General features: G+C 43.0%; 2 protein-coding genes across 2 annotated transcripts; one reads left to right on the forward strand and one right to left on the reverse strand.

Annotated features, from left to right (window-relative positions):
• The first annotated feature begins 1,590 nt into the window (after positions 1–1,590).
• RBP4 (retinol binding protein 4) lies at positions 1,591–10,507 on the forward strand. The gene is made up of 6 exons (XM_073354938.1): positions 1,591–1,617; positions 1,958–2,096; positions 2,929–3,065; positions 3,243–3,349; positions 6,844–7,056; positions 10,345–10,507. The coding sequence occupies exons 2-6, from the start codon at positions 1,965–1,967 to the stop codon at positions 10,365–10,367; spliced, it is 612 nt and encodes a 203-aa protein (XP_073211039.1). The 5' UTR covers positions 1,591–1,617; positions 1,958–1,964; the 3' UTR covers positions 10,368–10,507.
• A 358-nt stretch (positions 10,508–10,865) lies between these two features.
• On the reverse strand, positions 10,866–22,814 carry FFAR4 (free fatty acid receptor 4). Its single transcript, XM_073353866.1, has 3 exons — positions 22,287–22,814; positions 20,509–20,637; positions 10,866–12,085 (listed from the first exon to the last, which is right to left on the reverse strand). The coding sequence occupies exons 1-3, from the start codon at positions 22,812–22,814 to the stop codon at positions 11,678–11,680; spliced, it is 1,065 nt and encodes a 354-aa protein (XP_073209967.1). The 3' UTR covers positions 10,866–11,677.
• Positions 22,815–23,068: the final 254 nt, after the last annotated feature.

Genomic DNA, 23,068 nt, shown 5'->3' on the forward strand with positions numbered 1-23,068 from the left:
TATAGCTTTGTAAGAATATTTGTTATGAGGAATGGCTTCAAGAGTTGGAACTTATTCTCAATAGAGACAACTTGGAACTGACCTAGGATGAGATCTGAGAAAGAGAACCAAAATAAATTGCTCTTAGTGCAAAGGGTCCAAACAACAAATATCTCAGCCTGAGAATCAGGAAATGGGGCATAAACAAAGAATTCAGGTAAACTATTCCACTAAATTAGTAGTTACTATATGGAAGAACTTGGCAAGGAAGATATATAGTAAAAAAAAAAAATTAAATCACACAGCTTAATATTTTTATGAGGAGACAGAGGAAACTGAAGGGTTGCGATAAACTTTAGGGGAAGGACATGTTTATTGGACTAGGTGCCCTATTTCGGTCCAGCATGTGCTTTTACAAAGCACTTTCCCCCCATCTTGTTGAGCAGCTCTGAATTTGAATGAGTGTTTTTTAAAAAAATTCTGAAATGAATGAACATTTGACACTGGCTTCAATTAACACCCTTAGCTCCTTACTCTTTAAAAACACGGAAGTGAAGGGAGTATGTGACCTGGTGCTGCTGCGAATGATTTTTCCTACCCTGCTCTGAGTCACATAGCTGGAAAATGGTTAACAGGGTTTCTCTGATGCTTCGAAAGATGTTGAAACTACAGAACAAATATTGACCAAGAGGCACCACCACTTGCCTGGATAGGAGAAAAATAATCTTTTATATAACAAAAAACAGTTTGCCAAGAAAGAAATTGAAGGAACTTTGCCTCATCATTTACATAGAAAGGGACCCGAGTGGTGGGTGCAAACGTTAGCACATTCACAGTCATGTGCATCCCCACCGGGCTGGTGTTAGGACTGAAGTGAGCGGTGCTTTTTTGCCTCCTCCGAAGGCAGAACCCAAAAAATGCCCCCAGGCAACAGATGTGTCCAGCTGCAGCTCTCTGGAGCAGGCTATGAAAGGCTTCCAGGCTGTAGCTCGGGACAGCTCCTGCTATCTGGAAGCTGGGCTTGGCTTCTCAGGCACCAGCAACAACCGGCCTGGGGCTCTGGAATAAACAGTTCCCATCTGGCTGAAAGGTTCACACACGTGGCCCCGATGCTGCCAGCATTCGAAGGGTAGAAACAGGACATCTGGGGGGGACAAAGGAGGCCACAAGCTGTAACTCCGCTGGGCAGGTTGGAGAAGCAGGACTTTGGAGCGAGGGAGCGGGAAATGATATTGTGGTTCAAGAATAATAATAATATAACACCGGGACAGCTGACATCTCTCGCTTCTCTCACGTTCTCCCTCCCTGATTTGGGGTCTTGCCTTTTGGGTTGTGTGATACCGTAAACGCTTTTCTCCCCGGGGCTGGGGTTAAAGATCGCCTGGGTTACCCCGGCCTGCTCTGCTGCTGTTACGCAAGAGCCTGCTGCGCAGGGGCCCCTTGCCTAGCTGGAATCGACCAGGTTTCCCCACTCCCCTTGTTAGTCTTTCGCCCCGCGAAGTTACGACAGAGCCGATCCCCACCCCCACCCCGGAGCTGTATAAAGCGCTCCCAGCCCCGCGCCCTCCGGCCGCCTCCTCTCCCCTGTGCGAGCGCTCGGGCTAGAGACCGGCTGACGGCGGGGATCGGCGCTGCTCTGTAAGAGACACGTTTCCAGCTGGGGGAGCCTCTCGTCCGCCGCGTGTGTGTGTGATGATTCGGATGCTGCAGCCCTCCTGCAGAGAGGCAGTGGGGACGCCCCACCATCTGCACTGGGGGGCCCCTCTAGATGCTTTGGGGCCCCATTTCTGGGTGCCTAGGGGACCACCCACCCTATGTGCTGGGGGTACTCTACTGTCATTGGGGGGACCCCACTGCTGCTTTGGGGGGCCCTCTGAGCATCTTGGGGACACTGGGTATGTTGGGGACCCCTCCTTTCCAGGTGCCTTGGGGCCCCCCCGGCTGATGATTTGGTCTGTCTCTGTTTGCTGTTGCTTAGGAGTAGGATGGCTCAGGCGGGGAGATTCCTGGCCTGGCTGCTGCTGGTGGTCCTGGGCCTGCTGGGCTGTGGATGCCGAGCGGAGCGGGACTGCAGAGTGAGCAACATCAGAGTCCAAGAGAACTTCGACAAGGCTCGCGTAGGTGTCTGCTCCCCTCCCCGCTCTCTGGGGCTGGCTCTCCTTGGATCTTGCCAAATTTTGCCCTAAGGCCCAAAATGTACTATCAAAATAGAGACCCAGTCTGCCCACTCCTCGTGTGCCAAACACCTGGCCTCCAGTGCAGAGCACCACAAAACCTAGATCCGGCACCTGGGCACAGGCAGCTTGTGGCCCAGAGCCCCAAATGCCTAAACCAAGAACAAGGGTGTGCTCTAAACAGAGGGGAAAAGCAGCAGCTTATCATGCAGCAAAAGATCTAGCCCTTGCTACAAATGGGAACAGCAGCACCATAAACCCCCTCCCACCACCATCCAGAGACTTGAGCTTGCTGGATCCAGCTATTTGAAAAATTCCAAACTCAAAAACTCTATCAGAAGAGAGAAGTTCAGCTGCTCTAGTTTCACTGCAAAACTTCGGCCCCCCTGTGTGCCAAGTTACATTGTTATTACTCCAGTTATTTGTATTAGCCTAGCAAGGTATAGAATTGGTTTGTACGGCAGGAGAAGCTATCCTTGTTCTCTTTTTAAACATTAGAACTTAGAGGATTGGGGTCAAAACCTGGCTAGATCCAGCTGCTGAATCTGAACCTTTGTGATGCTTGTGCTCCTTGGTGCATTGTACCCAAATTGTTTTTGGTGACTTGGGAGCAGCTGGATTTATTCTCTAATTTGATGGTATGATTTGGGGGCTTGGGGCCAAAGATCAGCAGAGTTCTGCAAGGTCCAGATAGATCCAGCTTTTATGGTCTTCCCTGCACTTGGGACTTCCATGCTTCCCAGGCCTAACCAGAGCCTCTCTCCTCTCCCTGCAGTATAATGGCACCTGGTATGCCATGGCCAAAAAAGACCCTGAGGGACTGTTCCTGCAGGACAACGTGGTAGCCCGGTTCACCATAGATGAGAATGGACAAATGTGTGCCTTCGCCAAGGGCAGAGTCCAGCTGTTCAAGTAAGTTGCCTGGCACCCTTCCTTCTCTTCCCACTCCAGTTCCCCAGGGCCCTGACTTTCTGCTGGGCTCTCCACTGCTCTAACCCTTCCTCGTACCCATGTGTTCATCACTATCTGACCCCAAGTCCAGGCTGCCCAGTTTGAACTCAGTGTCTTTTTATCTCACTCTATTTGTAGTAACTGGGATGTTTGTGCTCAAATGGTTGGCTCCTTCACTGACACTGAGGATCCTGCCAAGTTCAAGATGAAGTACTGGGGTGTTGCCTCTTTTCTCCAGAAGGGAAGTGAGTACTAATAAGTAGTGGGGTGTTTTTGCAGCAGGAGACTCAGGGCTGCATGATAGCCCTTGTCACTTTTGGTGCATCTACATGGGGAAAATAAGGGATTTTTTTAGCCATGTTAGCTAACACATGGTAACTGTCACATGGTAAAATCCTAGAGTGGACGAGGCAGTTCCTAGTTTTCACATGTGTTAGCTGGTTGATGTTTATCCTAGTGAAGTCAAGGTCTTTGCGTGGCAAAGATCATACATTTATTTTCCTTCCAAGCCCCATAATATAGACTAGCATCATCACATGAAAGGAGTAGATGGAGATTGAGAAGACTCTGAGCTCTTTTTAGTTCAGATCTGCTTTTTATTTGACTGTTAATTTTCCTGAAAAAGCCTAACTTCAGATTTAATCTTCAGCAACCTGGTAGAGGAGGATTTTGCAGCTCTTAGCCTTTGTGGATACTTTGTGAATACAGGGACTTTCTCTTTTTTTTGACAAACTCTCAACAAATTAATACTGAGCCCCAGTTTTCCCTGTGTGAGATTAACCCACCTAGGGAGTAGAAACTCCAGCACTCTTCACTTGAGACGTTTCCATGGAATATCTCTACTGGGGGAAGGTGGAATTTGGAAGAGATGAGGGCTCCACCCCAAAAACACACAGTTCTCAGGGGATCTTCAGAAAGCCACTTGCCTCTGACTTGCTGTCCAGTTTCTTGCCAGCTCACTGCTGAGACATACATCCCAGGGATTTCCCTGATTGCTGGATGCCCCATCCTGCAGAGATGGGAGCACTGTACTATACTTTGCTGCAAACTCTGGTCCTCCTGAAGAGGGAGGAGGAGAATCTGGCAGAACCCAGAACTACCTCTTTCAACTCCATGGAAGCCAAATACTGAGGAGAAGGCCATGAGGTGTGGGAACTGGAGATGACAGCTCTTCCCCTTACACCAAACTCCTGCAGATTAATTTCTGTGGATGTAGGGAGGTTAGAGAGGCATTAATAGTTACACTAACTACTAAATAGCTGAGAATGATCTGAAATTCTAACTGCAAATTGTCACTAGGATTTGTGATACATCTCTTTGCATACGCCTAGCAAATACACATTATAAGAAACCTAAGAGGCACCAGAATTATATGCTTTTTCCACACAAATACAGCTTAAAGCGTTTCTGTGGTAGGAAAAGAGAGCTTTTCAGAAGGTAATGTGACTAGGAGAGCTGTGAGTAATCTGGTGCATGACCAGCAGGAACATATTTATTTTCTCCAGCTTTACCCTGTGTTTGACCATTTTAATCATTATGTATTCAGTCCTTAACAGAGCATATGCACCACTATACACACAAAAATAAGGCCCATTAGGCAGAGATGAAGTATAAAGAAAGTTCCCAAGTAGATTTATTTTGTTGTTAAATTTCTCCCATGTTTCAGTAAAACAATGAGTGACATTAATGCATCACAGACTCCAAAGTTATATTTTCTTAGTTTTAATTCAGACTTAAAACGTTGTCAAGTAATTTAAGCTTCATATTTGATCTACATGATACAAGCTGGTGATGGCAATTTCCTCAAAATTCAGAATATCTATTGTTTTTTTAATTCTACTTCCCTACCAAGAAATTTAAAGTAAAGAACCTCAGTGATAGTAATCGCTATGTAAATAGGGCTTAGGTGAAAACAGTATTTGTGATTTCTCTACTGTGGCTGCAGAAACATTTAACTAAAATTCCCAGAGCTGGAGCATGTAATGTAATATAGTATGTTCAGTGCTGTTCTGACATTATCCCTAATGCTGAGGCAAAAAACAGAGAAGCAGGGAAAGGGAAAGGACTCAGACTCTGGGAAAAACCCTCATCATAACGGTGATGTGGTGGGTATGATTTCTTTGGTGATAGGGCTGAGAGGGGAATACAGGAGACATCCTCTGAGATTGCTTTGGAAAATAACTCTGTTCCTTGGACTGGCCCCAGAGCCCATCTGTCTCCTTGTGTGAAGAAACACTTGTGGGCTGTGTAGGTGATGGATGGATCCGGATGGCGAGTTGTGCAGTATGGGAGTTTTCCTTTATTGTCCTCCCATTGCCTGCTCCACAGCTCCCTCAGAAGAGGTTTTATTTTTTTCTTGTTGACCTTCCAAATGGGACTGACCTTTGCCCCAGAGCAATCAGCCTCACCAAATAATCAGCACTTGCAGTTTTCTGAGGCTTGCATGGTCCAAAAGGTCATGGATTTATTCTGCCCGATAAGAGCTGCAATGCATGTTCTTCAGCATTTACATTAAAAATGACCACGGTGCTGTTATTCCCACCTAAAATAGATCCAAACTTCTACCAAGTTAATTTAAAATTAAAGTTGGTGCAACCCTCCTGACTTCGTGGGCTTTTACTTTACATTGGCACAGATTATTTAAAATAATACAAAATAATTTTTCCAGTTTGTGCACCTTCCATACTGTAACACGGCTTGTGAAAGGATTGTAATGTCACTGAAATATAAGCAAAAGAAGTCTGGTTGTAAGGGCAAAAGTTTTCCATGATTTAAATTCAAATCACACAAATGAAGCAAACAGGCAGAACTATATGGGTGCTGTCTAAGATTTTTAGCTTGGTACCATAAAATGCATTCAGTATTGCAATCTAATACTAAAACCGGTATGCTTTTAAAACCCATATTGCTTCTCTGTGAGAGAAGTAATGTCCGGAAATATTCATCCCACCTTATTTTGGTTATAAATAAGCTTGAACCAAGACCCTAGCTCCAAATGCTCCTGTATATTGGGAAAGTTTGCATCCAGGTCTAAGGTTTGCAGCTCAGACCTATCTTTAGATATAATATGTATTTAAAAATTAATACAATCCAATATCCGCTATAAAGGCAGGTTCCACAAGTACTCACCCACAGAATGGCTATGGCTGCTGCGCTGTGGAGGTGACAGAGACAACACAATTCCAGTTTTGGTAGTAGTCTGCTGGCTGAGACTACCCCCCCACCTTTTAAAGGGTGGACTCCCAAACTGTATGGCAGTTGGGAATGATCCTGAGGGACACACGTCCTAAGGTAGGTGGCAGGTTCTTTCCAGGTTAACTGAATGTCAAGCAGCCAGGAATGATTTTTAGAGGGGCATATGATTTCAAGATGACACTTCTCCCTGAGTGAGAGCTTTCTGCCAAAAAGAGGCCAAAGGTGAATTCATGTTTCTCAGACCAGTTGGCTCTTGTTGATTTATTTAATCTAATTGACTAAATGCATCCCACATGTTGTGGTGATGCTAACATCTTGGGACTGAGCCTGTGTGGTGCCAGAAGCATGGAACTTTCCAATATTTCAGTAAGTATTGTGGGTGCCAAGCACCTGTCAGGATCAGGCCCATTGTGGACCGTTTGCCATCATTAATACTAAAGTATGTAGTATTCTTCTGTGATTGAGTAAATGCAGAATTCTCTCTAGGTGAATGTCTCCTCCTACCTCTATAACTTCCTTGCTCCTTCCCTATGGTTTCTTTCAGATGATGATCATTGGGTAGTGGACACAGATTATGACACTTATGCACTTCATTACTCCTGCCGCCAACTAAATGATGATGGTACCTGTGCTGATAGTTACTCCTTTGTGTTCTCCCGGGACCCGAAGGGATTGCCACCTGAGGCACAGAAAATTGTCAGGAAAAGGCAGGTCGACCTCTGCTTGGACAGAAAATACAGAGTTATTGTCCATAATGGTAAGAATATTTTTTTCAGAAAAATTTTATTTGGGAGGTGAAATGACTACCATGCTAGGAAGCTCTTTCTCTAATGGACAGCGATAGTAGGAAGGGCTGCACTTAGTAGCTGTGGTATGTCTTATTTTCTTATTGCAAACTCAGAGTCTCAGAGTCTCTGAGTCTTAGAGTCTCAGATATACTCAGATATACTCAGATTTTCACTTTTACTGCTCTGCGATTTCCTGGGTAGCCCATCCCAGGAAACAAACACTGAAGAGAGTTGCAAAACACCTAGATTAATACAAGATGTACTTGTGCTAGCTGTTTAAAAGATATGTTCTAGTTCAAACAGGAATTAATTCAGGGAAGTCCTATGGCCTGTGTTACAGAAGATCAGACTAGATGGTCAGAGTGGTCCCTGCTGGCTTTACAATTTATGAATCTATTAATCTAATCTATGAATAGACGAACAAAGATTAATATAAATAGTTAATTTTCAGCCTGCAATATGTTGACAGTGGGACACCACAAAGACCTACTAGAACAGGTGATACTAAATATATTTATTAGTGATCTGGAAAAGGTGGGTGAACAGAATTAAAATAAATCTTGTCTATAATGAAAATGTGCAAACCACACAAAATTATTTAGGTTAGACTGGGCAGCACAACTGCAAATGAAATTCACATTTGATACAAGGCAATAAATATCTGCATGAATAATTTTAACTACTCATGCATATGGTTGAGTTCTGAATTAACTGTAACCACTCAGGGAAAAGATCTGGGTGTCACTGTGGACAGCTCAGTGAAAACATGTGCTCAGTCTACAGCAGGAATCAAAAAAGCGCATAAAATGTTTGGATGCCTAAAGAATAGGTCAGAAAAAATACAGGAAATTGTATAATGCCATTGTATATATTTTCTCACTGTGAATACAGTGTTTGGTTCTGTTCGCCCTACCTCAAATAAAATATAACAGAAATAGAGGGGCCTAAAGATGGGAAATTAAAATGATTAGAGGCATGGAGAGACTTATGTATGAAGAAAGAATGTAAAATGGGGTCCAGTCTTTGTGCTCCAGCTCCAGTTTAGAAAGAGGTGTGCAAAAGTTGCTTCTTGCACGTTCCTCTGAACCAATTGGTGCTGGCCACTCTGAGAGACAGGATAGTGGGCTAGGTGGATCACTGATCTGATCCACTATAGCCATCCTGTGTTTCTATTAAATGTACATGAAAGTATACGAAATGTTTGCACATGAGTAAATCAATCGTGAATGTTTGCAAGTTACAAGTTGTAAAGAAAATGTATAAATATTCATAAATATTCAGAGCTTGTGACAAAACATCTACAAACATCTCAGGAGACTCTCCACATAAAAGAGGACTTGTTTTCCACAAAATATTTGCAATTGTCTTTAATATTGTTTTTAAAGCACCGTTAAAATTGCAAATACACCCTCCATACTAAAAATATAATTAATAGAACATTAAATGATAAAATTTGAATACAAAAGTTAGGAAATTGTCTTCTAATAGTCTAGCACCAACCTTAACTCTGCCCCAGTACTAACTGCCCACTCCCTGTAAAAGCTGAAGACCCCCCCCCCACTTTTCACACAAACCTTAACTCTGCCCCACTGTATTGCATGTTTTTCCCTTTGTCTGCTCTTTCAGATGGTGGGTAGTGGTTGAAGGGCTGGTTTGGCTTCCATGCTTTTTGTGAGTGAGAATTGATGTTTTGGATCTTCTGAGGCTGCTCTATTTTATGCTGGGGACCAGAGTGGTGGTTAGATGACCCCAGCATCGAGTGTCATGGCGACCTAAAGCCAACTGTACACCTCCTCTGCTAGTCAGGCGTGCCAGTCACAATTCAGACAAAGCTCCGGATCATTTACCAGAGTGTTAATTAATTCTGAACTCCCTAGTATCGTTGAGCCAGATTCTTGCACACCAAACAGACATACATTGGAGCAATGGACAGTGACTGTGGATACTTGTACAAGAGCTAAAAGAACAAAAAAGATCAAAACATCTGCATTAGGAAATTCTTCATACAAAGTCCATGTTAATGCAACTTCTGTGTGAACAGAGGCCTCCCTACATCTCATAGTTTTACGAGCAAGAACTACAGAATTATTCGCAAGAGTGCCAAAATCCTCATGTCCTTACTCAGTTGTTATGCAGGCCTTACTGAGGTAAAATTCCCAATGAAGGAAACGTAAGAACATAAAAATGGCCATACTGGGTCAGGCCAGAGGTCCAGCTAGCCCAGTGTCCTGTCATCTAACAGTGGCCAATGCCAGCTGCCCCAGAGGGAATGGACAGAACAGGTCATCATTAAGTGATCCAGACTCTTTCAATTTTGATTCTGGACCCATATCTTCAAGTTAAATCCTTTTTCCAAAGATTCTTCATTGCCTTTTTAAACTAATACTGTGCTGAAGTTCACAATAAATAAATTACTAATTACACAGGTCTTGGCTTGATATAAATATAGTTATATCTAAATAGCAGTTCTTGGTAAACTATCTTTATTTTCAAGCAAAAGAAGAGAAAAGGCTGGTTTTTTTTAGTTTCTTAGTTTGGTTTTTGTTTGTTTGTTTTTTTTTGTTTTGTTTTGTTTGCCCCTTATTTTGCATTTCTGAAGCTGTATCTCCTACTGATTGTGGGTCAGGTTGGGCTACTACCTTGAGGTCAATTACCTGCTTGTGGACTAAGGTATTTCCTAATGTGGGTAAGGGTATCACAGTTTTGCCCTCTGTGAGTATTCCCAATGACAATAAAACCATCACAAATATTTATATTGACCACGGGACTGCTTGCAGAACAAGCTATTACTTCATTGTAACCAGGGCATTGCAATCTGGCCTTGTATCAGCATATACTAAAAGCAAAAATCCACAAGAAAATAAATGTATGTGCATTAGGATAGTCTATTACTGCCATTTTTTGTGATCTTAAATCTTAAATTAAAAGTACGGTAAATCTTACTTAAGTCAATATATTTTGAAATGGTTCTTGTGGTTGATCTGTGCTAGCTCCTTCTTTGCCTCAGCATTAATGTCTGGAACAAATGGAACAGATCTGATTAATTCCTGTCCTATGTTGAGTTGAAAATCCTTTGGAATTATGTGCTACAGATCTAAAGAGCAGAATAACATTGCAAATAATAGACTGATATTTGTAAGTAAGACTATTTTAAAGGAAATACATTTACACACACTTTAAATTTGGTACATGTTTGTATATTTTTTCTTTCTAGTGCTGGTTTAGAAATATCATTAATTTTATTTTGTTTGTTTCAGGATTCTGCTCTAAGGAGTTTTGAAACTATGGAAGCAAATGATGTAACATCAATATGGATGTAAAGTTTACAAATTGACTGTTTTGTTGTAGATCTTTAAAGCAGCTTCATTCAAACTTCAAATATATTTATCTGAGCTCTGAAGCTCACCCTGTCAATAAACCAATGAAACTTTTAATAAACATGGATAACAGGGAATGCATATTGTATAAATATAAAAAGATTATTGTTTTGTTGGCAAAAATACTATTTTACTGCAACGCTTAAAAATAGGAATCCAGATGGTGGCACTTAGGTATGTAATCTTTCATTTTTTTGTTATTGGTTTTTTACTTTGTCTAGTCACCTTGCAGGCAAATTTTTTAAAAAATCCCTAATACCTAATTTTAAAATGCCTAAGTCCTCTTGACTTATTGTGGCTTCTTTATTGGACTCTCTGGAAAGCTAAATAGTATTTCAGTACAAAAGGAAGTTCATTGATCACATCACAGAATAGCTTTATTTTATTACATTCATACTTGACTGAAGATGTGTAAAAATGCACCATATGTAAAAACAGGGTAATTACAACCTTAAGAAAAATAAACATTTCTATCTACTGTAACATTGTTGAATCCAGCAAAATGGCACCAGAGATTGACTAGTTCTAAGGACCAAATTTTCAAATGTAGGACATACCAGCAAAAATGATCATGCGCTCATTGAACCAGCAAAAACCATATATGCCTACTCAGATTGGCATTTTATGCATAAAGGTAGGTTGCACAAAAGTATGTTCAGGCAGCCAGTCACCTGATTTATGCATGCAAATGCCTTTTTTTTATTTTATGGACTTAGTGACTGCATGGAAATTTTTGAGGGTGCACTTTTTACACCCATTTTTAAAAGTTGGTTTCTATTCTTACTGGCAAATGGATAGTAAAACTGGAGAATATCCTCAGCTGCTGTAAGTTGTCCTGGCTCCACTGTAGTAAGTGGACAATTTACACCGTCTGAAAATCTGCCCCCATAGAGCCCAATTCTTCTCTGAAGTTACACTGTTTTACATTTCTGTGCCTCCACCAATGTCAGTGACATTACTCCTGATTACATCATTATGAGAAGAGCATTAGGCCGATAAGATTAAATTCTGCAGTTTTACTCAGGCAAAACTCCCAAGACAATAACATTTTGTCTAGGTTAGGATTATAGAAGTTGAACTATAGTTGTATTTATTTTCCTATCTGTTTTCCTTAATATATAATACAAGTACTATAAAATGGTGAGCTGGTCAATGTGGGAAAGTATATGGCTTAGCAGCCAAAGCAACAGCTGAGACATAGTTCATACATTACTTATTTAGAAATTACAGATAAGTTAGGTTCTATGTGGTCATTTCTTCTTCCTGTGGTTTCTGTATTAGTCATTCTCCTTCCAGGAAGAGCTGCACAACACAAAAGAAATTGCCACCATTCATGTCTGAAATGGGTAACATTATACAAAACTGGATTGACGGCAGAGTTGGCAAAAGTGAATGCCATTATCCAGAAGAAAAATGATGGCAAAATTTTCAAATCCTGTTTGAAGTTCTGAACTAAAATTAAGAGAACAGTGATGATAATTGGACTCCACATGATGAAGAAAGAGATCATCAGCACAAACAAAGTTCGAAATAGTTTGTAATCTCGTTGGGAGACTCGAATCTGACGCATTTCTGAGGAGGCTAAACTGACATTTAATCTTTTTCTTGATGCTTTTGTAATCTGCATTCAAAAACAAGATAACTTTTATTGTAACATAGAATTCTTGCTGAGTAACACTTTTTTTAAAGCTGCAGAAGTGAATCTTGGCAAATCATGTTTCTGCTTTGGAAGTGACGATTAAAAGGGCAAGAGTTCTGTGTTTATTGCCTCTCAATGAGTACATTCCCAATGGACTCAGTTAACTAGTCGAAAAATAGTTTTGTTTTTTTTATAACTGCCAGCCCTGAACTCAGCATGTCGGGTAGTCAAGCTGGGTTCTTTCCGTCTCATGCTCATAATCCATTTTGCATTTGAAAGTAATAAAGACTTTTAAAGTCAAATTGGGCCTTTAATTACCCCTGCAATCCCATTGCCTTCAAATGATAATCTAGGTTATTTCATCTATGTAAATCTGTTAATTTTTACACAGGTGTAATTGACTGTGACTGGAGTATAGCTAACAATCCTGTTGATGCACAAAGAAGAGAATCCAGCTCACTCTTTTATAGACATTTTTGCTCTGAAAGGTAAATAGGAGTAAAAATTAGTAACAACTTAATTTAGTCACTAAAGTCAGCAAATATGACTAGTACATAAATGAAGCTGAACTGTTGAGTAAGCAGGTGCCATTTTTTCAGTCATTTTCAGAGGAGAGCTGCACTAACATTCTATTACAGATAGTTAGTTAGAGATGGGCTCAAGACTCAAAATGTAGATCTGGATTTTGACACCTGAAAAGAGTATGTAGGTGTTTGAGTCCAGAATGTTGGTTCTGCCCATTGTAAGGATGGACCATTTGCAGAATTTGGAACTGGGTTCAGATTTTGCCACCTCCAAAGTCTGAGAGTGCCTGGGTCCAGGGATTGGCTCAGACTTTTCTCTGTGTATGGGTTTTCAGTGGTATGGTACATTGGTTAAAGCAGAGATGTCTTTCAAAGGCAGAATATTTCTCCTCCCCGCTCCCAAATTTCCTTTTGTCGCTCAAACCTCCCAGATGTATACTTCTTCCATTAGGTAATAGGTTTTAAACTTGAGTGAGAACGTATTTAAAATTCAGTGTGTTGTCTTTGACATCTTGTTTTAGCAACCACTGATCAGAATTACTTTGTCTACAACAGCCCTGACACCTTGTGCATCCTGTAGTCTTTAGGAAAGTCTTTACTTTTTCTGTAAAAGCGTAATAAGCAAGATTGAGGCACATAGGCCCTAATCCAGATTGATTTCAATAAACAATTCAACTGGTTTTAGTAGGAGCAAGGCACTTAAGCATATTTCAGGAGCTGGGCTATGGGGGTCTAATGTTCCAGGGTGCTAAGCATCCGCAGTTCCTATTGCCTTCCACTGTAATTGTGAGCACTTAGTGCTTGTGGAAAATCCATTCTCGGGGAAGTCAGCACAGCAAAATTTAAATAATGGACACATTTTAAGTTTTTAATTGTAGAGCCAATAAAACTAACACCCAATCTCCAAAATTCAGCAGACAAACACTTCAGCTAAATACTTTCTCCCATTAGGCCAGATCCTCAGCTGGTGTAAATCAGCTCCAGTGAAGTCAATGAAGCTATGCTGATTTGGCCTATTTATTTTTATTCCAGAAGTTGCAATTTGACTCATTCAGTGTAATCATTAATATTTCTTCCCTAGCTTAATTACTCTCTACATACACATTATTTTTATTGAAAAAGCTGCATGAACTAGTGGATTGAAGGTGAGATTGGGAGGAGGAGCACTGCCACTGGTTTGGTATGTGGTTTTAGGTGTCACTTCACTTCTCTGTGTCTCAGTTTTCCTGTCCCTAAGATGTTGACATGGGGACAGATTTTCAAAGGCACAAATCACAGTTAGGTGCCTAACTAGGAGGCTTTGAAAATCAGTGGGAGTAAGGAACCTAATGGCCTTTTGTGCCTTTGAACATTTCCCCCAGTAAGAACAAGATTAATACTCATACTTGCCTTGCTCAGGTTAGAGTGAAAGAGGAGATAAACATTCAGCTCAGGACAAGCTTTTCCCGTTATCAATTATTCTCTGTGTAAAATTCAGTTGATTTTTTGAGGACAATGTCAGCCCTGCAAACTATCGGTCAACCTTGTTTGAAGTGTTGTTGTAGCAATATTGGTTCCAGCAGGGCCACCCTTAAGGAAAATGGTGCCTGGGGGAACTTGACTAAGGGGGAGGGGGGAATGATAGAGGGCTATAAAATTATAAATGGTCTGGAGAAAGTGAATGGGGGAAGTGTTCTTTACCTCTCGACATAACAAAAGGACTAGGAGTTCACCCAGTGAAATTAATAGGCAGCGGTTTTAAAACTAACATAAAGCAGTACTTCACACAATGCATAGTCAACCTGTGGAACTTGTTGCCCAGGAATGGTGTGAAGGCCAAAAGCATAACTAGTTCAAAAAAGTGTTAGATAAGTTCATGGAGGATAAAGACCATCAATGGCTATTAGCCAAGATGGTCAGGGATGCAACCCCATGCTCTGGGTGTCCCTAAGCCTCTGACTACCAGAAGCTGGGACTGGATAACAGGGGATGGATCACTTGAAATTGTCCTGTTCTGGTCATGCCCTCTGAAGCATCTGGCACTGGCCACTGTCAGAGGCAGGATACTGAGCTAGATGGACCATTTGTCTGACCCAATATGGCCATTATGTTCTTATCAGTGAATAATTTGGTGCCAGGGTTCAAGCAATTTTTTTTGTTTACTTTCATAACTGACACAGCAAGCCCAGAGGTGCCGGGGCTATGAATTGCCAAGCCTAGAGGTGCTGGGGCTCATCCGTGGCAAACCCTGGCACACGTTAAGCCCTGGTTCTTACCAATTGCTGCAGACGTTGATTTTGATTTTAACTTTTAAGGCCCATCATCAGGCCTAGGTCCCTGATACCTTTTTGAGCCTCTGGCTTCCTATTTACCCTAGTGCTTTCTGAAGTGCTCTGTTCTAGCCTGGAGCTTGCAGGAACAGGAGAGGCACCATTCAGGTCTTTGTCTGTGAGGATAGGACTATCTCCTTCCATTTGACCTGAAGACAGTAACAGAATTAGCCCTTTAAAGCAGGTTTCAAGACATTTTTATTTCAAAAGGTCTTTACCACAGAACATGAGTTTTATTTGTGGATCTGTATTTATTTAAAACATAGTGTTTACCTGATGCTTTTAGTCCCTTAACCTGCATTTGTTTGATTAAAAAGTTCCCAGGAAACTTCTGTGTACCAGTGATGTACAAATAAAAATCTATTAGTATCAATAATAGTGAAAGGACAAGTAAGAGCTAGTTGACATTACTTGTGTTTTCCTTATCATTGCTCTAAATCACGGCTGTGCACACACCCAAGGTTGATGGATCCAGCACTGAAGAGATAATCAGCTACTGATCAGCAATGGAATGATTTACGCAGGTTATTTCAAAGGCTAGGCTGCTATTTAAAATGTTTCTTGTCTAGCCCAGCTCACCAATCGGTTCAGCTAATCATGAGCGGCATGTGTTTCTTTGGGTGGCAGACGTTGTTTGCTTTCATGAGGTTTACATGGTATGCTTTCACTAACAGTGAAGTTGCATTCATGTCAGCAGCCCTTGGACCCATTTGCCTATTTTTCTTCATAGGATGGATGGGCAAAGACATTCTTGGAAACTGAACCTACTCTTGGAGCCTGCTTGTCCTGCTATAGGACATCAGCAACTCCCATTGTGCTCAACAGAAGTTACTGCTGTCTTACAGGGAGAAAAATAGCCCCTATTTCTAGAATGAACCAACTTTTAAAGGTTCAAATTCCATGTAAACAGTGTCTGTTCTAGGCTAGGGGAAGAGATTGGATGCCAATTCACTTGAAGCAGACGGAAAGCGAAAGCGATGGAGTCCGAAAAGCAAGGTGAGATAAAAAAGGGAGTTGCAGAAACAAAGAGATACAGGAAGGAAAAGAGTGCACTGTCAGGAGGGGAGAGAAAAGGGCAGGGGCGGGGTGGCAGTCCAGATTCAGACGAGAGAAAGCTAAAGCTAAACAGCATACCCAAGATCTTTGAGGATATACGCTGTGAAATACATATAGATAAACACTAATTTATTAATTATACAAAAGCATATGTTTAAGAAATGTTTAGGACCTGTTCAAAAAGCTCTGAGGTAATTTACAACCCAAAACTTTTTAGGCTTATCCTTATCCTTCTTTATCCCTTATATGTCAGGCTGCTCATGGTAACAGGTCACATTCCAGAATTGCTGACCATTCAAGTCACAGGTTAACTTGGCTTGCCTTAAAGCACCTCTCCAGTTTCATTAACACTGATTAAAAGGACCAAAAATCTGAATTCTGCAGTGCTTGTTGGAGAAAAACTCTCACTGAATTCACTGAGAGATTTGCTTAGTTAAGGATTGCAGAATTTAGCCAAGAGTTTTGACATTTTTAGACACTGCATATGTTTAACAAGCTAGTGACCTTATTTCACATCAGGTGAAATCAGCATTAAGTCTGAGTATGTGGGCTGTATATAGGTAAAATGTGGAGTGGTTGGGAAGATGAAACTCACACCTACAAATTGGGGCAAGGAGTTCCTACAACCCCTTCCCCCAATTCCTAGCTCTGTAACTCAGCCCTGTTTCTGCTGGTGCCTCTCTCTGTTATTTCCTAACCCTCAAATATGCTTTTGAAGAAAGTGAAAAAAGCTATGTTGAGCAGAGCCATGAATACTTGTCCCAGTGCACTGAAAATAAGTGTTTGTCACCTTGAGAATACAAACCCTTAATCCTACTGAAGTGTAATTTGTTTATTGTTTGAATATTATAAAAAAGTTTCACCTTGTTTTCCTCTCTACATGCTGTAATCATATTACTGTGTTGTTTTTACTGTGGAAGAAAGCTGTTTTACATACTGTCTTACCATCGTTTTCTAATCCTGAAACCAGTATGAAAATAGTGCTGAAGAGTTCGAAAAATCTCCCCTTTAAGGGGCAAAATCCTCCTTCCTCATGCACAGCTCCCACTAGCAGCAAAGATGGGTTACAGAAGCATGGTAATGATTGTGACTTGTGAAACTTTGGTTTAGTTTACTGAAATTCAGTTAAAGTGGGACCTGAATAGTGAAGGTTACTGTTCACTAGATGCAATATTTGGTATTTAAATATGTTAAATATTACCAATAACACTGCCCACCTCTCCAGCATCTAATTATGAGTAAGTACTTTGGTTCCTTATCATTAGCTCTGACCAAGGAATGCTCATTGCAATTTTAGTTACCTTAGCACTCCCTCAGTTGTGGTGCTGCTTTGTCAAGGTCCAATATCCTTGTACAAGAGAGAGCTGCTGGTGATGCGCCCTGCACTGGCCACAGGAATGGGTGGTGGTGAAGGAGCATAAGACGCTCTGCCCACCCTGTGTTTAGTGGTGCTGGTGGAGCATTGCAAAGCAGCCCTCAGGCAGGGGAGAATCAATCTTTTTGCACTCACATCATTTCATCACAGGATCTCAAAACACATTACAAGGGCAGTAAAGTATTGTCCCTACTTTAATGTTGGAAAAGCTAAGGCACAAAGGGGTTAACAGACTTGTCCAAAATCACACAGGGAGTTATAACCCAGGTCTTGGCCACCAACAAACAGATCCATGTTATTAACATGGGGCAAAGTTTAGCACAATGTACCTATGACTTTCTGAACTTCAGCCTATGGCAGGCTGTGGACTCTGTTGCTGTTGCAGAGATACTGAGGCTTTGGTCGGCTGAATTTCCAAGAGGCCTTGATAGATGCCGAGCTCCCTCAGCTCCTGTTAATTTCAGGGGGCACTGAGAGGGTTCAGCATCTCTCAGGAGGCTCTCAGCACTTCACTGACTTGGGTTCAGGGGGGAAATCATTTCCATGTGGAAAGTCAAAGCCAAGGAACCTCTTTCATGCTTGTAAGTGGTGGAAGGAGAATGCATAGAAATGAGTGCCCAGTCTTCTTTGCTCTACTACTCCCTGTCCTTAATCTGCCTCTTTCCCCCTCAGCCAGCTCCAGTGTCTGTATATGTTACTACTGTCCTAGGGCTGAAAAGTAATTGTCCTGCATGGCCTTCATTGGCTGGGGAGACAGATTGCTGCTTCCTGGCATTAGAGTTGGGAACTCACATGGTGATGATGATGATGTTTCCCTATCTAATCAGTTTGGCTTGTGGTTGGGGTTGGGATGGATTGCTTTGTGGTGCTTGGCTGCATTCAGGTCTGTCTGGTCAATTAAAATTGCACTCTGGCAGGGACAGATACTTGCCACTTCCAAACAGCGCTTTCTCTCCCATCTACTGCCAATAGTTGCCTCCTTTTTAAAATTATGCTACTTGGTGTGCTACCATGTCATGCCCCATGATCTATTGCACAGTACTGAGATGAGGCCTCTATCTGGCAACAGAATGGGAAGTAGGGCACTTAAGGACCCTAAACGGAGACAGTTTGAAGGAAGTACATTAGCACCACATACCACACCCAAGTCAGCATTTAGGTAGACCTTACATTCAAAGATCCACAGGTATGAAATCAGCTTTTTCTCTAGAGCTCCAATCACTGATGAATGGAAGGACAAGGATGGTAGGTGTCTGTGTGCATTGGGGGAGCAGCTCAAGAAGGGTGAGTTGGGAATTTGGAAGGGGTTGGATCTGTGCTGGAGAGGAGGTTTGTCTGCTGTAGAATAGCATGCTGGCCTGTAACCCAGTCAGTCCACCCAGGGCTGGGGTTAATTTGTGGACTTCTCTTCTCTCTGGCTGAACTCTAGAAAAAAACCTGTTTTCATACCTGTGGATCCTGGGTGCGCACTAACCCTTTCAGGGAGGCTATGAGTCCAGCATGACCTGGTCTCAATTAAGCACTGAACAAGGAAATTCTGTCATTTGTATTCCCCAGAGGGACCCTGGAAATTGTAGGCTGCTGCAAGGCAGCCTGGGAAGGAGTGCCAGGAAATATAAGGAGAAACCTTTCTTTAGAAGAAAGAAAGTCCAGGGACAAGGGCAGGCCTGGAGCAGGGCCACTCGACCAATGAAACTGAGGAGGCTGCCCGGGGGGGGCTGTGATGAAAAGAGCCTATGAGGAAACCCTCAGACTGGTAAGAGAAAAGGAATCCTGAGTAGGTAAGGGAGAGACAGTTTGGTGAGCCTTGGAGAAGAGTGAAGCTTTTGACATGCAGCAGTAGGAATTGTGAAGCAGGGCAGGGTGTGGCCCATGCTTTCCAAGGGTGTCATAGCAGCTGTGCTCTCTTTGCACTCTGGAAGACACCCACAAGGGTATCCCCAGCATGGCCTGTGACTAGAGTCACAATCTGGCCCTAGCAGCCCAATCTTACAAGGTGCTGGGGTTAATGGCAGTTGAGAGGTTGCAGCACCATGCAGGATCAGGGCCCTAGGTGACTTGCCAAAAGTCACAGAGGGAGTTAGTGTCAGAATACAGGTTAAACCTCAACTGTTCCTGGCTCCCAGATCCATGTTTAAGCCACTAGAAAACACCTCCCTCCCAGAGAGAAAAAGTAGAACGAAAATGTCACTTTTCCTGCCTGCCTTTTTTATTTTTTTGTCTACTGCTTATGTTTGCTGACATTTATTAAACATCCTGGAGATTGGGAGAGAGTAACTACACATCATAACTATGGCTTCTGTTTGTAGGGCACTTATTAATTTGATATTGGGGGGTTAGCAATTTTTTAGTTTTATGTAGATGTCCAAAAATCAAGGGTTTGGGGCTTTCTCTTTGTATACACTCTAATGAGTACTCGCTTTGTAATATCCTCTAATGGGCTACCATGTAATACTGTTTCAAACAGCACTACACTAAAGCACTCTAGACAGTGAACCTCCAGTGTGCACCAGCAGTGTCTACATGGCCCAATAAATGCACAAAACGTTACTGCACTTGAGAAATCACATCCCACAAGTAACCATTTGTGCTGTTTACTGGAAAACACTGATTTCATTTTTTGTATCGGAGGTGTTGGTGTTTATCAATTAAAATCTAAAATCAGAAGCCCTAATTATGACACATAATTAAAGTAGGAAAAGGGTAGATTCAAAGGGAGTGGGGAGAAAACAGTTTTAAGGACTTTATGACCCAGGGCTGCTCTTCCTTGCTGTCGTACAGCTCCCATTGAATCCGTTTTGAGTTTTGGGGGTACAAGCAATGGAGGATCTGATAAACAGTGATTTTTCAGTTGTTTGAGATGTTTGTTAGTATCTCTAGCAAGTTGACGTAGGCCCTTAATTATGATCAATACACGATATTAAATAAGGTGCCCCAAAGTGTACATGAATTAAGACTGACTGGATCTTGGGTTTCTGGTAACACACTGTTCAAGCTTTGCTGTCATTTATAATGGCAACAAAACTCTCTCAGTTCAAACTGTTAAACTTGAGCAAATACAACCGATACTGTTTAGCATTATTGTACTACATTACTAGCCAGCCAGATGTCGTTTTATAATAAAACTATGAGAAAAAATACCTGTAAAATCTTTGTATAACTGATCACAATGACTAATCCTGGTATTACAAAGACCACAAAGGTGAATGTTATGTCCCAAGAGATTTCTCCTGCAACACTGGGCCAAACCAAGGTGCAAATTTGAACTTCCTGTTTACAAAGAATAAAAGAAAATTATTAATATTATGTTTCAGATATTTACTTTCAGTATAAAGTTCTCTGCAAACTTATGTCAATGTTTACACTTCATCTGACATTAATGTAACTGGCCACTACATAAACAGGATCTATGGGAATCGTTACTAATGAAAACAAAATAGTTGTTTCAATGTGGAATGTTTTTCAAAACATGATGACAGGTGTGTAGTTCACAAGATTTGGTATGCAGATATGGAATTGCTGCAATAATTATAAAGCATAGCAAATGCTAGTGACAATTTTAAAATGTAAACTCATAACTTCTAAATAAACAAATGAAAAAAAAAATTAAAACCCTGGAAGGATTGATTAAATCATTATTATATTCTGTAAGCATATTGTTTTGTTTTTGCACGCATGTGGGATTATTGTACAATGAAAAGAAAAAGATGTTTGTGCATTATTCAGGAAAAGCTCTTGTATGCAATTAAAGCTCTTGTATGAATTAATGAATTAATCCATGGGCACAGGCAGCTGATCATTCTGAAAAGAGAAGTATGCGGAAAAGGGGTTTTCCTAGCTCTACTCTGGAGTACAAAGCCCCGTGTTTATACAAGATGCTGTGCAAGGACAAAAGCACCGCTGAACAAAGTAACTGGTGATACAGTTCTACAGAGAAAAAAATCCATATGAGTGTGAATCTACTGATCTACTGAAGACCTCAATTACAGCCTGATTCTGCTGTGCTGAAGTGAAAGGGACTTTTGCTATTTATTGACTTCAGTGGATCAGGATCAAGTCCTTCATTAAAAGAAGTTCATTCCTACTCTGATTTCACACCTCAATGGCTAAATGCAACCTAATAAACAGGGGTAATGCCCAACATCAATATCGGACCGCATAGGTGCTGGAACTAGGGGTGCTGGGGGTGCTGCCGCACCTCCTGGCTTGAAGTGGTTTCCGTCATATACAGGGTTTACAGTTTGGTTCCATGCCCCTCAGTACCCCCACTATACAAATTGTTCCAGCATCCCTGCAGGGCTAAAAAGGAGAAGGCAAGAAGGCGTTGCCAACCTTTGAAGGCTTTGTTGAAATATTACCCCCTTATAACACTTCATGGGGCATGAATCGCTTAACGCCTAACCCCAATTCCGCAGCTCGGTATAACTCTCCAGGTAATGGCTCTAGTTTATCATCCCAGGTCTCTGCCCTGCAACACCCGCTGGAATAACAAGTCACACACCGCTGGACCCGAATCGATCCTAGCTGCCCTTCTGGCAGCAAGCTACACGGGCTCCCGGCTCAAGCTACACGGGCTCCCGGCGCACGGACCAGCTTGGCGCCGCTGCTTTGCGGCGCTGTTGAGCACCTGGGACGCTTGGTCCAGCCAGTCTGAACAGATGCTGCTGAGGCGTCGGTTGGCTGAAGGCTTTGGCCGCGTTGACACTCTTTGGGGGAGGCGAGGCTGGGGTCAGGCTGGTCGGGGGGAGCCAAGGCTGGAGACTCCCAAACCAGTCTCCCCTTCCCAACCCGCTGGGGTCCCTGGATCACGAGCCAGCCGCTTCAGTGGGCTGGATCCCTGGGCACTGTACGGACCTGGGGGGCCCCCATCTCCCCAGGCTGGCGCCGGGCAGAGCTCGCCGGAGGGAGCCGCTCCTTACCTCGCCGTTCATGGGCAGGGGCTCCACCTGGAAGAAGAGGCAGAGCGGGAGGTTGGCGAGGGCGGCGAGCCCCCAGATGAGCAGCAGGGTCCCGGCCAGCAGCTTGCCGCTGCAGCGGGCCGTGTGCCGCAGCCGGACGATGCAGACCATGCGCTCCAAGCTCACCGCCGCCAGGGACAGGATGGTGACGCTGCCGCTGAGGCTTATCACGTATAAGAGCATGTGGCAGACGACGTCCCCCAGCACCCAGGACTCGGTCCAGCGCACCACGAGGATGAGGGGGATGGTGCTGATGAAGAGCAGGTCCACGCAGAAGAGGTTGAGCACCAGGCAGTTGGCGGTGAGCACCTTCTTCTTCCTGGCCAGCGCCGAGATGGCGCAGACGTTGACCAGCAGGGACCCCAGGAAGATGCAGGAGAGGACGGCGGTCTCCAGGGCGCTCAGGGCCACCCTGTTCTGGCCCTTGAAGTCCGAGAAGAACGGGAAATAGGTGCAGTTCCCTTGGGGAGTCACGCAGGCGCCTGGCATCTGGCTGGCACCGAGGGCATCACACACCATCAGAGCCAGCGGAGCTGCGGCTGCCCCCAAGCCAGGCACCCAGGGGCCAAGCAGCGCGGCGGGGTGGCAGCTCGGGGTTGCCTATGGGGGGTGTTGGCACGGGGAATGGGCAGGCAGCAGCCGCATCTCCTCCTCTCCCTCTGACATCCGCGGGGCCGGGTGCGGTGTCCGCAGGCTGGTTTACAGCACCTGGCTCCCTGGGGGAACAAGGAAGTCGCGGGCGA

Source organism: Lepidochelys kempii, chromosome 7 (genome assembly GCF_965140265.1).
Source record: "Lepidochelys kempii isolate rLepKem1 chromosome 7, rLepKem1.hap2, whole genome shotgun sequence".
Lineage (NCBI taxonomy): Eukaryota > Metazoa > Chordata > Testudines > Cheloniidae > Lepidochelys > Lepidochelys kempii.

What these genes read in the sequence shown, in the direction of transcription:
- RBP4 (XM_073354938.1), top strand. Translation starts at nt 1,965, where the DNA reads ATGGCTCAGGCGGGGAGATTCCTGGCCTGGCTGCTGCTGGTGGTCCTG. An exon ending in AGAACTTCGACAAGGCTCGC is followed by an intron (nt 2,097 to 2,928) that starts GTAGGTGTCTGC and finishes CTCTCCCTGCAG; the next exon opens with TATAATGGCACCTGGTATGC. An exon ending in GGCAGAGTCCAGCTGTTCAA is followed by an intron (nt 3,066 to 3,242) that starts GTAAGTTGCCTG and finishes CTCTATTTGTAG; the next exon opens with TAACTGGGATGTTTGTGCTC.
- FFAR4 (XM_073353866.1), bottom strand. Translation starts at nt 22,814, where the DNA reads ATGCCAGGCGCCTGCGTGACTCCCCAAGGGAACTGCACCTATTTCCCG. An exon ending in CCCTGCCCATGAACGGCGAG is followed by an intron (nt 20,638 to 22,286) that starts GTAAGGAGCGGC and finishes CTTTGTAAACAG; the next exon opens with GAAGTTCAAATTTGCACCTT. An exon ending in GTTATACAAAGATTTTACAG is followed by an intron (nt 12,086 to 20,508) that starts GTATTTTTTCTC and finishes TTTTGAATGCAG; the next exon opens with ATTACAAAAGCATCAAGAAA.